The sequence below is a fragment of the Gobio gobio genome, assembly GCF_949357685.1.
Source record: "Gobio gobio genome assembly, chromosome: 14".
In the NCBI taxonomy this organism is placed as follows: domain Eukaryota; kingdom Metazoa; phylum Chordata; class Actinopteri; order Cypriniformes; family Gobionidae; genus Gobio; species Gobio gobio.
In genome coordinates, this window is record NC_137107.1 from 4,849,730 (window position 1) to 4,865,431 (window position 15,702).

Here is a 15,702-nt window from a genome sequence, read left to right on the forward strand (position 1 = left end):
ATTTTTGAACTGTTAATGCGTTATTGTCACGTTAACTTTCCCTAAATTCAGCACAAGAGAGATGTTCTTCACACACAGTCTGGCATGTTTCTCTGCCCGCGTGTCACAGTGTGTTTTGGTCTTGTTTCCTGTTGTTAGTTTATCATGTTCCCTGTCAGGTTTCCTTCATGGTTCACTGTTTGATCATTGTTCACAGGTGTATTTAAGCCCTCATGTTTGCTATGTGTCTTTGTCTAGTATTGATGTTGTGAGTCTTTGTCTGGTCCACGTTTATGTTTTGGTCGTCCGTCGTCATGTTTACTTTGTTGTTTTGAGTCAAATAAACTGCACTTGGGTTCTGAAACCTTGCCTCCAGTGGACTAAATGTTACACCCCTTTTGATTGACAGGATATAATCGGCCCTGATCCTCGGCCGATAGTGAACACTTTCAGAGGAAGAGCTTCAGAGGCTCTGCACGATCCCAGATGAGGAACAGGGTCTGATCTAGACCAACCATCGGCCACATTTAAGAAATAAGCATTTATTTACTTTTTAACCTAAATTGCTCATCTTGCGCGGATTGTGTAATCACGTTGGAAAGGTCACATGACGTAGGCAGAAGCGCCGCCCCGTGTTTACAAAGAGCTTGTGTGAAGACTAACACAAACATCCTTTAGCAAAAAAAAGTTTAAACAAATATGTCGGATGATTTTGAAGTCGGAGATGGAGTGTTTTTTGGTAAGGGCCATTTGTATTAGTCCTCGGACGGTTCGCTTGGGGCGGCACTTCCGCCTACATCTAGACGAAGTCGAGCATTTGAGGTTAAAAAGACCATTAAATGACCAATGGTTTGTCTAGATCAGACTCTATTCCTCGTCTGGGATTGGTCAGAGCCTCTGAAGCTCTTCCTCTGAAACTGCAGTGATTTGGATCTTCAACCGTTGGTTCCCATTGAAGTCCATTATGAGCAGAAAAATCCTGTAATGTTTTCCTCAAAAAACTTAATTTCTTTTCCACTGAAGAAAGAAAGACATGAACATCTTGAAAGAGATGGGGGTGAGGAAAATATCAGGAAATGTTCATTTTGAAGTGAACTCCTTTAAAACCCTCTGGTGTTCTTCGTTTAGGGGTTGCATTGGTTGTCATAAGTGACCGGACACTTCCTCCACCCCACTAAAACCAATGCAATTTATTTTTCTTCAATAATATTTTTTCTTTTTAATTTTGAGATGATTTGATGCTATTTTTTAATATTTATGCAATAATTATGGTCTATTTTTGCAGTTGAAAATTATACATTTTCTTTTTTTGTCATTTAAAAAAAAAAAAAAATTATTGCAGTATTTCAGGTTAAAATAGAGACTAGGCAGATTAGCCCCTCTTCTGGAATTATTTAAGAAATCATGCAACCATGTGTGTAACCACTAGAGGTCTATATAGAGAGGCTTGAGAATTCACTAGTTCTCTTTTGAACACAATATATATTTATATATATATTTTAAAAATCTCAAAGACTATTTATTATAAAGTTATAGATTTTTTCTGTGAATTTGTGTTTTTGCAGATTTCCCATTCATTTCCTATGGTGTCATTTTTGACTGAAGAGCACAAGTGGGAGTATTTGTTTTACGACCAATTAGCATGCTCGAATCATGACCCCGATTTTTTTGTGTGTTTACAGTTCTAATGCTAGAAAAGTCACCAAGTTTCATATCATTCTGATGAAGCAGTGATTTTTCAAAAATTCAAAATGTGGTTCATAGGTTCGGTTTTTCATTTGTGTGTGTATAAGTGTGTGTGCATGTGTCTGTGTGTGAGTGGATGTGTTAATATCACACTCTTGATGTTTTAGAGTGTCACTGCTGTGTACTTTTTTTCAGCATTGTGGCCGATTTGTATATTGTACACACAAATATTCAGAGAATTTTTGTGTTTTTTCCGATTTCCCATTCATATCCTATGGTCGGTCATTTATGACAGAAGACAATGAACAATTTGTGTGTGTTTACATACCTAATGCTAGAAAAGTCACCAAGTTTCATATCATTCCGATGAAGCTGTGATTTTTAAAATGTCGAAACAGAACATTTTCCAGTCAGAAATGACCGAGAGGGTTAAACTATAAACCTAGTCGTCTGATGCTGTTGTGTTTCGCAAAAGAAAAAAACCTTGAGGGTAAATAAATGATGATCTATGGCATATCAAAGCACTCGTCCTGACCTGATGAGGCTCACTCTTTGGGAGGCTGTCTCTGTAGCCTCTAGGGTTGGTGGGACGCCTTCGACAAAGGCAATGCCATAAAGCAGGAAGCTGCTGAGGAAGTTCTTCAGCTCCTCGTCGCAGCTCATGAACTTGTCCCAGCTGGCAGCGGGCACCTTAGCGCTGGAGTAGATATCTGCGTCCCACAGGATCCGCGGCTGCATGGCACTTCCCTTCTGGCCCTCATAGCTGTTCTGGGCCAGCCATGACAGGTTGTACCGTGTGACATGACCATCCGGCCCTGGAGGGGAAACGACTTCATTAGGAGATCACACACACAAGTCAAGATTTTCACCTAACGCGGATCTGCAAGGCTCCGTGCTAGGCCCTCTGCTATTCTCAATATATATGCTGCCACTTGGTAATATTATAAGAAAACATGGAATTAATTTCCACTGTTATGCTGATGACACTCAATTATATATTTCATCACGACCAGATGAAAACGCTAAATTATCTAAACTGACAGCGTGTGTTGATGATATTAAACACTGGATGACGTGTAATTTTCTGCAATTAAATTCAGATAAAACGGAGGTATTACTTATTGGTTCAAAAAACTCCCCACAAAACCTCTCACAATACAACTTTAACTTGGAAGGATGTCCTGTCACTTTATCCACTACAGTAAAAGACCTGGGCCCTCATTTATAAAAGTTGCGTACGCACAAAAGAAGGCGTACGCCGCTCTCTACGCAATAATTGGTATTTATAAAAAGCAAAGTTGACGGGAAAATGTGCGGTCCATCACGCAAGCTCTGACCCAGGCGGCAGATGAAGAAACACGAGAGAGTGTGTGAAACTGCAGACCATTGTGTAAAAGAAATGGCAATACTGCCTCTCATAAATAACTTGAAGACTTCACAAAGCAAGTCTTACAATTAACAGCCGACACGAACACCCGTTAATCGATCTGCAGTGTAAAACAAACAAAATCAAACGAAAATTACAACAGAAATGCAAAAAAAAAAAAAAAGTGAAATATGTTCTGCAACAATATTGCATGTTATGCAATTCATCCTCATAAATAATATGGTAAACATAACAAAATAATGTACAAAACTGATATTCTCGTCAATGTGTCCGTCTGGCGGAGCAGATATAGATGCAATTAGATAGATAGATAGATAGATAGATAGATAGATAGATAGATAGATAGATAGATAGATAGATAGATAGATAGATAGATAGATAGATAGATAGATAGATAGATAGATAGATAGATAGATAGATAGATAGATAGATAGATAGATAGATAGATAGATAGATAGATAGATAGATAGATAGATAGATAGATAGATAGATGTATTAATTGTCCACTGGGGAAAGTTGTTTTCATAGTAAAAATGTCTTCATCAGCTACGGAATCATGGTATTCATGCAAATGCCTGTTTTATTTTCGATGAAATAACTGACGTATGTCTCAACCATTCAGAAAGCTGCAAGAAATTACATTTGCACTGAACTATTTCCCATTTCCACATAGATAATAGGGATGGGGATTAATAGGGATTCCCCAATAATTGCCGCCAGTCTCTCATCAGGAGGCTCAGCTCCGGTGTTCCCTCTCCTCCACCCGTGGGCGATGGAGCGCTAGACGCTTTTTTGCCTCGACTTTGATGTCCGACCATTTCTTTTTTATTTCGGCGACGGTCTGAGGTTGTGAGGCGACAGCATTTACGGCGTCTGCAACCTTTAACCACTCAAGTGCCTTTTTGACATCAGTAATGTCCACACTGTGCCCTCCAATAAAATATTTTTCTCCTCTTTTCCACCTCGCCAACGATAACTTCTACTTTACATTGAGTGAAGTTACGTTTTTTTGATTTCCTCTCTGTGTTTGCCATGATTTCGCAATCGATGAATATTAACTTGTGGGCGTTTCACGGACTATTTATGGGCAAATATGGGCGTGACATGAAGCCGCAAAAGCTGCGCTACATTTAGAATTGATTGTGAGTTATTAAGGGAAAACTGCGTAGGATGTGCGTGCGCACGGTTTTATAAATCAGAATATTTCTGTGCGTACGCACGTCCTATGTTTCATCCGTACGCCACTTCTGACGCAAATCCTACGCAAAGTTTTATAAATGAGGCCCCTGGGTGTTATATTAGACCGCAACTTGTCTTTCGAAAATCATATTTCATATGTTAAAGAACGGCATTTTTCCACCTTAGAAACATTGCTAAGCTACGTAACATGCTATCTATTTCTGATGCAGAAAAGTTAGTTCATGCATTCATGACCTCGAGACTAGATTACTGTAATGCTTTATTAGCTGGTTGTCCTGCATCATCAATAAACAAGCTACAGTTAGTCCAAAACTAGAGTTCTTACTAGGTCAAGAAAATATGATCATATAACACCAATTTTATCATCTCTACACTGGTTACCTGTGAAGTTCCGTATCAATTACAAAGTATTGCTACTGACCTATAAAGGCCTAAATGGTTTAGCTCCAGTGTATTTAACGGATCTACCATCACCCTACAATCCATCGCGCTCTTTAAGATCACTAAACTCGAGGCTTCTGGTCATTCAGGATATCTAAGTCCACAAAACGAGGGAGGGCATTTTCACATTTAGCTCCTAAACTCTGGAATAGTCTTCCGGATATTGTTCGAGGTTCAGACTCGCTGTCCCAGTTTAAAACTAGATTAAAGACGCATCTCTTTAGCTAAGCATTCACATTATAATTACCTTTTAATACTACAGTTAAATCGGATCAAAAGCATTAATATTCTGAACGGCAGCTATGCTAATTATTTCCCATCTGCTTTTCTGTTGTTATCTCGGGACACTAGTCTCAACGCCAGCGTTATGGCCTAAATTAATACATGATTGATTCACTTTTGCTAACATTTTTCTTTAACATTCTCTTTCTAACATTTTTCAATGTACATTTATGAAATGCACTTTCTGTAAAGCTGCTTTGAAACAATGTGTATTGTGAAAAGCGCTATACAAATACATTTGAATTGAATTGAATCTGTGTTTATCAGTGGAAAACGTTACTAGTGCAGTGACCAGTGGTGTAAAGTAACGAATTACAAATACTCTACTGTAACTGAGTAGTTTTTTCTCAGGAATTGTACTTAAGTAGTTTAAAAACACTTTACTTTTACTTGAGTACATTTTAAGTGCAGTATCGGTACTTTTACTGCAATATTTTCCCTAAACCTGCAGTCACTACATTAAAACAAAAGACAATCCAATGAAAATCTAAAAATATATTCAAAATAATAGAATCAGAGAGTTTTTAATAATAAAGAAAAGATTTTGAGTGAAAATTATAATGTTGATTTTACACTCATTACATGTGCATATTTTAATGTAATGTGTTCTCACATGGCGATTTAGAATTGTGGTGCATGTATATAGCAAATAACTTTCATAAAACATCAGATTTATATTTAAAACGGGTTTATGTTTTTAATTACAAGCAAACATAATCAGTGGTGAAAATTGTGAGTTACTGGATTCTGATTTCTGAAGTGTAGCCTATTCTTTTAACATCCATTGAAATTAAAGCAGTACAATGAATGCGTCTTGAAAAGAAAGAACTGCTTTTTTTAACATGAAATTGTTAATGTACAACGCTTTGCAACCTTTTTTAATTAACCACAAGAAAACCACAGACTGGAAAAAATGACTCTGTGGGGTTGTAATTGTAACAAAAATAAATTCTATATTTTCAACAAATAAATCTATGTTTGGTACTTTAATTAAAATTTTGAATAACTTATTAAATATAATGTTGTTGTAAACACATGTTTTTTACAGTTAAATGGTGGGGTTTATTATCTTGAGTAATGTTTACTAGGCTTTTTAGATGTGTGCCTTTTCGAGATACTTTTTAAGTAAAATTTATTTAAAAGTCTAAACAAGTGGATTTGGCTTTTGCAAAAACACAAATGTTCATGACAGACGCCATTTTGATGAAGGACAGGACTGAATTTGCACTGCTGGCAACCTAACGACACTCAAAAAGGTAAGAATGACATTAAATATGAACTGTTCAATGGTTTGATGCTTTAAATATAGCAAGGATAAAGCTAAATGTTTGTATTATTGATAAATACTTACATTTGCCTTGAATTACACGGCTTGGCTAACGCTAACAGGCTAAAGCTAAATTGCTGAATAAAGTCGTTATTTTTGTTTGTTTTTGCGTACAAAAAGTATTCCTGTGGCTTCATAACATCAAGTTTAAAGCACTGGAGTCACATGGACTATTTTAATTATGTCTTTCCTATACTTTAGGGCCTTGAAAGTGTGCATCACATTGTTGTCTATGGAGGGATCAGAGAGCTCTGGGATTTCATCAAAAATATGTTCATTTGTGTCTGAAGATGAACGAAGGTTTGGAACGACATGAGGGTGAATAATTAAATGACAGAATTTACATTTTGGGGTGAACTAACCCTTTAAATTGGTGTTCACTTTTCTCAGTGATTATTTTTTTATCAGCTGATGTAATAATTGTGATGTATTTGAATTTTATGCTTTTAACATTGTTTGAAACATTGTTTTAATTAGATCTCAGTGGGTTAAACAGACCAATGGTCATTGAAAAAACTGTTATATGAAAATGAAATACTGTTGCTACCTCTTGTAGTACATAATGTTTTTTTTTTTTTACTTGAAGTCAGCTTTATGTAAAGGTGAAAAAATAAGCTATACTGTGTTTTGCACTGTTGCATTGTCATATTAAAGTGAATAAATGTTTTGTATTGAGATGCTGGTTTACTGTTTCATGGTAATTTTTAAAAAAAATTAAGAAAATAAAATGTATAGGGAAAAAAAGAAGCTTGGAAAAAAGTAACTTAATGTGTGGCTTACAAGGAGACATTTGTAAATATTACTTAAATAATTATATTGGATATACTTAAAACTATAATTTTCTAAATTTATAAAATTGAGTTGCTATTACTTAAGAGTCCAAGTTGAAAACATGCAAAGTCTAATAGGATAAACACAAATAAAATGAGTTTAAAATACTCAAAAAGCTGATGCAAATAGTAGCCTCAATTTTATTGAGTAAAACGGGCACAGTATTTTTTACAGTGCAGAATGGTTGTCATAAATGTTACCAGATTATTAGTTGCTTTCTCAAATATTACATGGCTGTATTTTTAGTGCTAGCAGTCAAAAATAAAACTTGCAGACATATTGAAATACTGTTGATCTCATGTTTTTTGGTTCTTACGGAGAATCATCCATAAAAGAGTAATGTAATTGGTTTAAATAAAAAAAAAAATGAATTGGTTTGAGTAGAGCCGACTCAAATTAAACAAATTAGTTCAATCAAATTAACTTTTATGAGTATTTAACTTTCTTTTTTTTCTTTTGAGTTCTCAAAACTGCCACATTTTGAGTAATCTTAATCGTTTTATTGTTTTGAGTTTTCTTTTAATTTAGACTAACTTAAATTTAACCGAAACTGGACTGGGATTTCCATTTCCCAGCATGCTTTGCCATGACACTGGAAAGGTACCGTAAATGCCTAATTTAAGTGTTATATTATGTTTTTGTGCAAGATTAATGTTAAGCTGGAGATTAAGTAGTGTTTAATGTTTTGTTCTGCTAGTTTTGAAGAGTTTGTTATGTTGTTTTTTGTAGGGTTTCCATCATGTGACGAAGAGCATGAGTTTAGTTTGATAAATGTGTTATATTGCTGTCCTCATTCAGCAAGTGCTATGCTAATGCTATCAGAGCATTGTGATCTTTTTCCAATTAACTTCCTTTAGAACAGAATTCCAATAAATTTTTCATAAAAAACTTGTCTAATATCCTTGTTAGTGCATTTTTTATCCAATATATTTTTACCCTTTATAAGGAAATCACAGTCTTTGTTATCAACTTTATAATAGGACAGATGGCTGCTCATCAAATGAATAAGTCCAGAAGGGATAGCTTTGATTACTGTAATAAAATCTTTATATTTTACAGGAAAATTAAACTTAACCAAGAAAGAATCATAAGAATAGATTTTGTGTGTTGAATCAAACATATCACTTAGGTCATTTACTCCATAATCCAACCATTTCTCCATAAAAATACTTTTGCCTCTAATTGTAATCAATTCGTTATTCCAAATGTTCATTCTATGGGGATAAAAATTATGTACAAAGCAAAGTTTCCAGGCCAAGAGAGCTTGCCCATGACATTTAGACAATTTTAAGGGTAATTTAGTAGGTGAAAAATTGCAGGTTAAAAGAAAATTAAGACCACCCACTTTCTTAAAGACATTATGGGGAATAAAAAACCAAATTGAGTCTTTTTGATCCAATTAATCTTGAAAGTATTATTTATATCTACATAATCCAATATTTCAAATCCTCCTTCAGATTTCTTCCCAGCTAATACAGATTTTCTAAGATGGTGGTGTTTATTTTTCCAACAAAAATTGATCAGCAATAACTTATTGAACCGGTATACCGTCCAGCACTAAAGCTACACTTTAAACCCGAATAAGTTAGCAAAACTCAAAGAAATTGAGGCAATCAGTTCCCTCAAATTTAAAGTTATGCAGAACTTGCAGATTTAAATTTTGTACTCATACATTTTAATTGCTCTGAACTTGAAATATTTGAGTAAGCCAATTCATACATCGATTTAACTTTTTTATCCAACTTAAATTTAATTGAAACTGGACTGGGATTTCTATTTCCCAGCATGCTTTGCCATGACACTGGAAAGGTACCGTAAATGCCTAATTTAAGTGTTATATTATGTTTTCGTGCAAGATTAATGTTAAGCAGGAGATTAAGTAGTGATACATAAAACAAAAACATGTTTTGTTCTGCTAGTTTAGAAGAGTTTCTGTTATGTTGGTTTCTGTAGGGTTTCCATCATGTGACGAAGAGCATGAGTTTAGTTTGAGAACAGATATATGATAAATGTGTTATATTGCTGTCCTCATTCAGCAAGTGCTGTGCTAATGCTATCAGAGCATTGTGTAACCAATTAGCAAGGTAGCATTTATTGAATTAGCTAGTCAAAGCTACAATATAAACCCAAATAAGTTAGCAAAACTCAAAGAAATTGAGGCAATCCGTTGAGAAGTTAACAGCTTAACTATCATCTTTTTTTGATCGCCTTTTTTTCGTATCATATATTTTCACAATTATCATATATTAGGTATCATTCGAAAGCTTACGAACTCAAAATTCATCCTGTGAAAACCGTTATGAAATTGGACGTTGCGTTAGCATGGAAATGGTACTTTAAATTCTTCTAGCCGGCTGCTCCCCCTAGTGGGCGGTGTCATGTTTCATATTACAACATTTATTTTAACTACTTTATAATCAAAATCTTTTCTAATCTTGACAAAACGCATATCTTCTGGAAGGTCTGAGTCTCAAGGTTCCATATTTGGTGATGACATTTGTGATGGAAGTGACATTTGGACAGAAATTTACAGGAAAATGCATCAAAAAACAATCAATGGAAAGTGGATGACACCCGGTGGCTATTTTTGGTACAGCGCCTAAACAAAATCTCATGGGGACTTTCATTTTTGTGATATCAACTTAAAATTTGGAACTCAACTTGGTTAGACATATGGCTTTGATTTTATAGCAATTTTAGATAAAACATTTTTTTGTAAAATATATATTTTATATAAAATAAAAAATATTTAGTACAGTATTTTTAATTTTTATTGCTTTCACTTTAGCAATAATCTGCCGAGTGTCTGCTATAAAACAAGACCAAACTTAGGTCTTTATTCCAAAGCATTCTTGAATTAAAGCCCTTTAAGTTTGGATTTGCATTTTCATGTGTATTCTCAAAAAGTGGGGTTAAGAAATGTAAAGTTTAAGTAAGCAGAACTTGCAGATTTATATTTTGTACTCATACATTTGAATTGCTCTGAACTTGAAATATTTGAGTAAGCCAATTCATACATCGATTTAACTTTAAAATATCATGTAATCTCACATTTTTAGTAGTTAAAACTTGGCTAGCTTTAGCTAATTCAATAAAAGACACCTTGTTATTTGGTGACACAATGCTCTGATAGCATTAGCACTTGCTGAATGAGGACAGCAATATAACACATTTAACAAATATATGTTCTTAAAACAACCTCATGCTCTTCGTCACATGATGGAAACCCTACAGAAAAACAACATATCAGAAACTCTTGAAGGGTGGATTCTGAAATCCACTGCCGCTTCAATAGACCTATATCTATATAGCCTAACTAAATTCATAATCAAAGCCTTAAATCAATATTTATTATGATGATTTCTGATGATTCTTTCCAGTTAAGATATTACTAAATCAATAGGACCAATGATTGTTGGGTCTTCCTCTATGTTTTCTAAAGTGTGTGTTTGGCCTCTGAGGAGTGACTGAGGGTCTGTCCTAGGGATTAACCCTTAATCGGCCCTTGGGCTCCAGCTGACCCCACTGGACTTTTCCTCCATTTTTTAAAAGTGTTCCCTTCATCTCAGGGCCATGAGACTCTGTGACTTTTCCTAAATAATCTATCTAAACATGCACAAAAAATCTGGGCTTGATTTGGTTGTTCTAAAGGTGTGTAAAAAATTGTTTACCGTTTAAGTCCCTCGGGGTCAGATTGACCCCACATTGAAAATGAATGGGAAAGTGTAAAAAATATTTTTTTTTCCACTTTTTTTGTCAAAAAAAATTAACTAAACCCAGTATAAATCTGAAAATGTCTACATTTATATCAAGATCTGGTCCTAGAGCATAAACACAAAGTAGAACGAACTTTCTATCTCATACACACACACACGTACACACACACACACACACACAAACACACACATGTGTGTGACTGCAACAGAGAGTATTTTTATTGAAATTGGCAAATAAAATCAACAAAACTGGAACAAATCTGAAAGATTTTCATACATAAATGAAGTACTAATACAGCACAAATGCAATATGGAACAAGCAAAATGATCCATGGTCCACAAACCTACAGATGGCGGTATTCTATCCCTAACACATAGAGCAATGTCCAAAAACTATTTATATTTATTTAAGATCATCATTCAAGTGATTTTTTCATAAAAAAATTATTTTTAATGAGCCAATTTATGACATAGTTAAGTATTTGTGCAGTAAATAGGTAAAAAACTACCAAATACCCACAAAAACACAGCTTAAATGTATAGTTGAGAAGTAAATAAAAAAAATGATATATAGTTTTCCATGTAAAAAATTTATATTTCCTTATGCAATCGCTCTGTAAAAGTTTGGGGTCTATCTGACCCCAAAGGACTCAAACGTAAACCCACTTGAGGGACGATTAAGGGTTAACACTTGATTTCAGAACATGTTGTCGTGTTTTGGGGTTTTGGAGGCGTCACACACCCCTAACCTGACGGGAGTGCAGTAACAGGGCTTGTTCTTCTGTTATTTCCTTTTACTGAAACACTAAAGAGTTCAACAGAAGTCTTTTTAACAGGTGTTGTAGCTGACCTCAGGGGTTCCAGAAGGGGGGTCAAACCATTTGTGACCTCACCCAATTTACAGAATAATTGTTCCGCTTTCATTTATATTGCTTTAGAGAATAAGTGAATACTGTCTGTACCTCTCACTGAGAGAAAGCACATAATATCTGTATGTTTCGGGGAACTTTCGGGTTAGTATCTGTGTAATATTCTGTGTTACAGATCAGCATTGAAGGTGTAAAACGGGCTTTCCAGTGAGAGTGAGAGGATGTTGTTCTGGACATGCTGGCGCCTGGAAGGGTCACTGGGCCTAATTCTGGGGTGAAAGCGTCAACAAGTGATCTATGGACACGTGCATCTGATTAACTGACAATGCGTGGAAATATACCATGACTGTCCATTTGCTCTGAGCCAATCAGAATCATCCAATGACGTGGCTAGACCTTGAAAAGAGTATAACTGTAACTGATAATTGTTGAGAAATTGTATGTATTAGAGAGAGAAGATGGAGAGAGGGAGCGAGGCCAACGATGTCCTTGTGAAACCTGAAGCTGACGCAAACTATTCTTCAGTAAATTACACTCCTTCCTCTTTGTCTTCATTCTTCACTAAACTGTTACCACAACTCTCTTATAAACTAGCATAACAAAACATTAAATACGACTAATCTCCAACTTAACATTAGTCTTGCACAAAAACATAATATAACACTTAATTTTGGCATTTTCTCTTCCCTTTGAGTGTCATGGCAACCAACGCATGCTGGGAAATATAAATCCCAGTCCAGTTTCAGTTCAATTTAAGCTAGTCTAAATTAAAAGAAACAAGTTCATAAAACTCAAATCAATGAAACAATTCAGACGACTTCAAATGTGTCGGTTTTGAGAACTCAAAAGAAAAAGGACAGGACAGACAGCAGTTTCACTATATTTGAAGCAATTTCTGGAAAATATTAACGCAATATGTGCATCGACTTCGACTAGGCTTTACAGTAGCATATTCTGGGGAGAGATAAAGAAGAGATAACGTTAATGTTTTTTTTTGGAGTGATCTGGTTATTTTATTTGGGTCATGTGAGCCTATCATGGTCACATCTGTTGAAAATAATGACCAGTCATATGTTTAATTTAGCAGGAATGAGAATCCATATCCATCAAAACAAGTTTTATAGTCTCAAAACGCTGAATGAATTTTAGTGCAAGTTTATGTTTTACACAAATCTTCCCATTATCTACAAATCCTCTCATTATAACAAACAAAGCACAGAGACGATTTAAATAAAGATTTATTGTGTAGTTTAAGTTTTTGTTTTTCATGAGACTTTATGATTTTCCCCACAATTAGCCTTTATATTTAACACTTAAGTACAAATAAAGTAACAAAAATAGACATTTTAATGTTATATTAGTGATTTGATGATCTATAAAAATTCATTCAAAAATGGCTAATGAGCCAAGCTAAGTGTTCCTCTTCCTCCATCTACTGGTTATAGTGGTCATTTCTTTTACAATTTAAATGTTGTTAACATCTGAATGTTATTTTTATGATACTCGATACACACCAGGTGAATATAAATGAATGATTCTAGCATATACAGAATTTAACCCAAGAAAGAAGTTTTATAGTGTTTAAAAAAAACAGGGCAACCAATTTAGTTCAACTCTTTTATCCAGGCGTTATTCATATTCATTATTCATAGGCGTTATACATCATTCCTTGAATTAGCTGACTTCATAGAAACGCTTTTTTCGACAGAAGTCTCAACAGAAGTCAGAAGTCTCTTTTTTAGACACTAAAAACTGTTGAAATATGACTGATAGCATCTGGATATAGTAGCTGTTGCAGTGCTGCTCACGTTATCTATAGATTAATTAATTATAATTTATAAATATTGTTTACTTAAAATTTTTTAGTTGGTTTAATTAAATGTTTTGAGGTAATCGGTGTCTACAAAAATTTTGAGTATTCTGAACTTATCGGGTTTTACAGTGTACTGCAGTTAGAGTCTAACCATCTATTATACAACAATAAACATTAACTATAACGCGCTTCATAAAATACCACTTCTAGTAAAATTCCTGAGAGGTCAACTAATGAAATAAAATCACAAAATATGCAGTAATTTCATCAATTTGCTAGTGAGTGTGCTTGAGATGCACTGAAATGAATGGGGCTCAATGCTGGAACTATTGGTTTGGAAATTTGAGTTGTCTCTACTCAAACCAATTCATTATTTTGAGCGTTAGGGTGTGAATAAGCTTACTCAAATATTTCAAGTTAAGAGCAATTAAAATGCATGAGTGCAAAATAAAAATCTACAAGTTCTGCTTACTTAAACTCTACTTAACTTTAAAAATGTGATAAATGATTACTGATTTTTTGAGTTTGGCCAACTTATTGGGGTTTACAGTGTATCTGAACCTTCAAAGGGACATTCAGAGTTCAGTACAAGTTGAGCTTGACAACATTTGTGGCATAATGTTGATTACTACAAAAATACATTTCCACTTGCACTAGTTTTCATTTCAAAAAGCAAAAAGCTGGGTCACAGAGGCACTTACAATAGAAGGGAGTGAAATCGCTTACTAACCTTTTCTATGTAATGTTCTATCCAATTTTACAACTTCATTGCATGACAACACAACACTATAAACCCTGAACTGTAACTGTAAAAATGATTATTTAAACAGCTTTACAACACACGTTTCACAGGGGAATTCATGTTAAGGGCTTTTATGAAATGACAAGCTCATCCTTTCTGCTTTCTCCACAAATTAGGCTTAACTTTTATTGGAATTGGCTGCAAATTAAAAAAATGATGCCTGCATATATTATGAAAATATGAAGAAAAAAGAAGATATTGTGAAGAATGTCAGTAATCAAAACACCCATCGACTTCCAGAGTAGGAAAACAAATACAATGGAAGTCAATGTGGCCTATCAACTGTTTGATCACCAACATTCTTCAAAATATCTTCTTTCGTGTTCAGCAGAAGAAAGAAACAACTTTCAGGATTTCAAAAGACTTTAAATCAACATATGACTGCAAAACACAGGCAATATTAGCCAGAAACTGACCCTCTAATGGGGGACTTCAAAAACTGCTAAATAATCATTATCCTTAAAAGTTTACACATTGTCTTACTAACATACTGCAAAACTGAATCATTTAATTTGTTCAATGACCTTCCGCATATGTAACTAGATCATATTTAGCATACATGGATTGTAATGCCAGAGGTCTGGATCCTCTCCCTAATCCAACCATCCAGACAAGTTTGTGTTTTTAAAGGGGGATTTAAAGGGACAGTTCACCAAAAAAAATCTTGTGTAGTTCCAAACCTGTATGACTTTCACCAGTGTAACACAAAATAAGATTTTGAATTATGTTGGAAAGCAAATAGTATTGGGGCCCAATGACTTCCATTCAATGACATTTCTCAACATATCTTTATGTTCCACTAAAGAAAGAAAGTCATACAGGTCTGGGCATTTTCAAAGCACTTTTGGGATTGGATTTTTTAAAATGATGTTGAGTTACAATTCTCATCACCCAATGACTGGGATTTTATATACAGATTCGGACTGGACTCCATGACCAGAGAAATCTAAGACAGTCACAGTTTCCCTGTGATTTAGCTCTCCTTAATTTATTTTATTGTATTACTTATTCAACCGATAGTGTCCAAACGGTAGCTCAGGTTAGTCAAAAACACATTAGATTTCCCACAGGACCAGTGAGCCGAAGAACAGCAGGTCATTTCCTCTGGCATTTTAACAGAGGTTTCAGTGAGAAAAACACATGCGCAATTCGCACACTATCCGTCCTAAATAGTATTCAAAACTAGAATTAGTATGTCCCAAATCGTAGTATGTTGAAAAGTGTATTGCAAAGATTCCCGGATGGGCTACTATTTCCGACACACACTCTAAAGGCTGATATTGCCCCCATTGCGAGATGGATGAGGATTCGATTAGAACTACAAATGCGGATAAAAAGTGTAAAAAAAACTACAAACAAGACGCATGTG

The 15,702-nt window shown here is 34.7% G+C and overlaps 1 protein-coding gene across 7 annotated transcripts in view; it reads right to left on the bottom strand.

Annotated features, from left to right (window-relative positions):
* tmlhe (trimethyllysine hydroxylase, epsilon) overlaps nucleotides 1–15,702 on the bottom strand; it is a 39,843-nt gene that overhangs the window by 11,660 nt on the left and 12,481 nt on the right. For all 7 annotated transcript variants that reach the window (XR_013817927.1, XR_013817928.1, XR_013817929.1 and 4 more), the window contains one exon: nucleotides 2,201–2,480. Coding sequence is in view for 2 of the 7 variants with exons in the window: in XM_079835241.1 (XP_079691367.1) it covers nucleotides 2,201–2,480 (280 nt within the window). In the remaining 5 variants the exon portion in view is untranslated. The remainder of the gene's footprint in view (nucleotides 1–2,200; nucleotides 2,481–15,702) is intronic.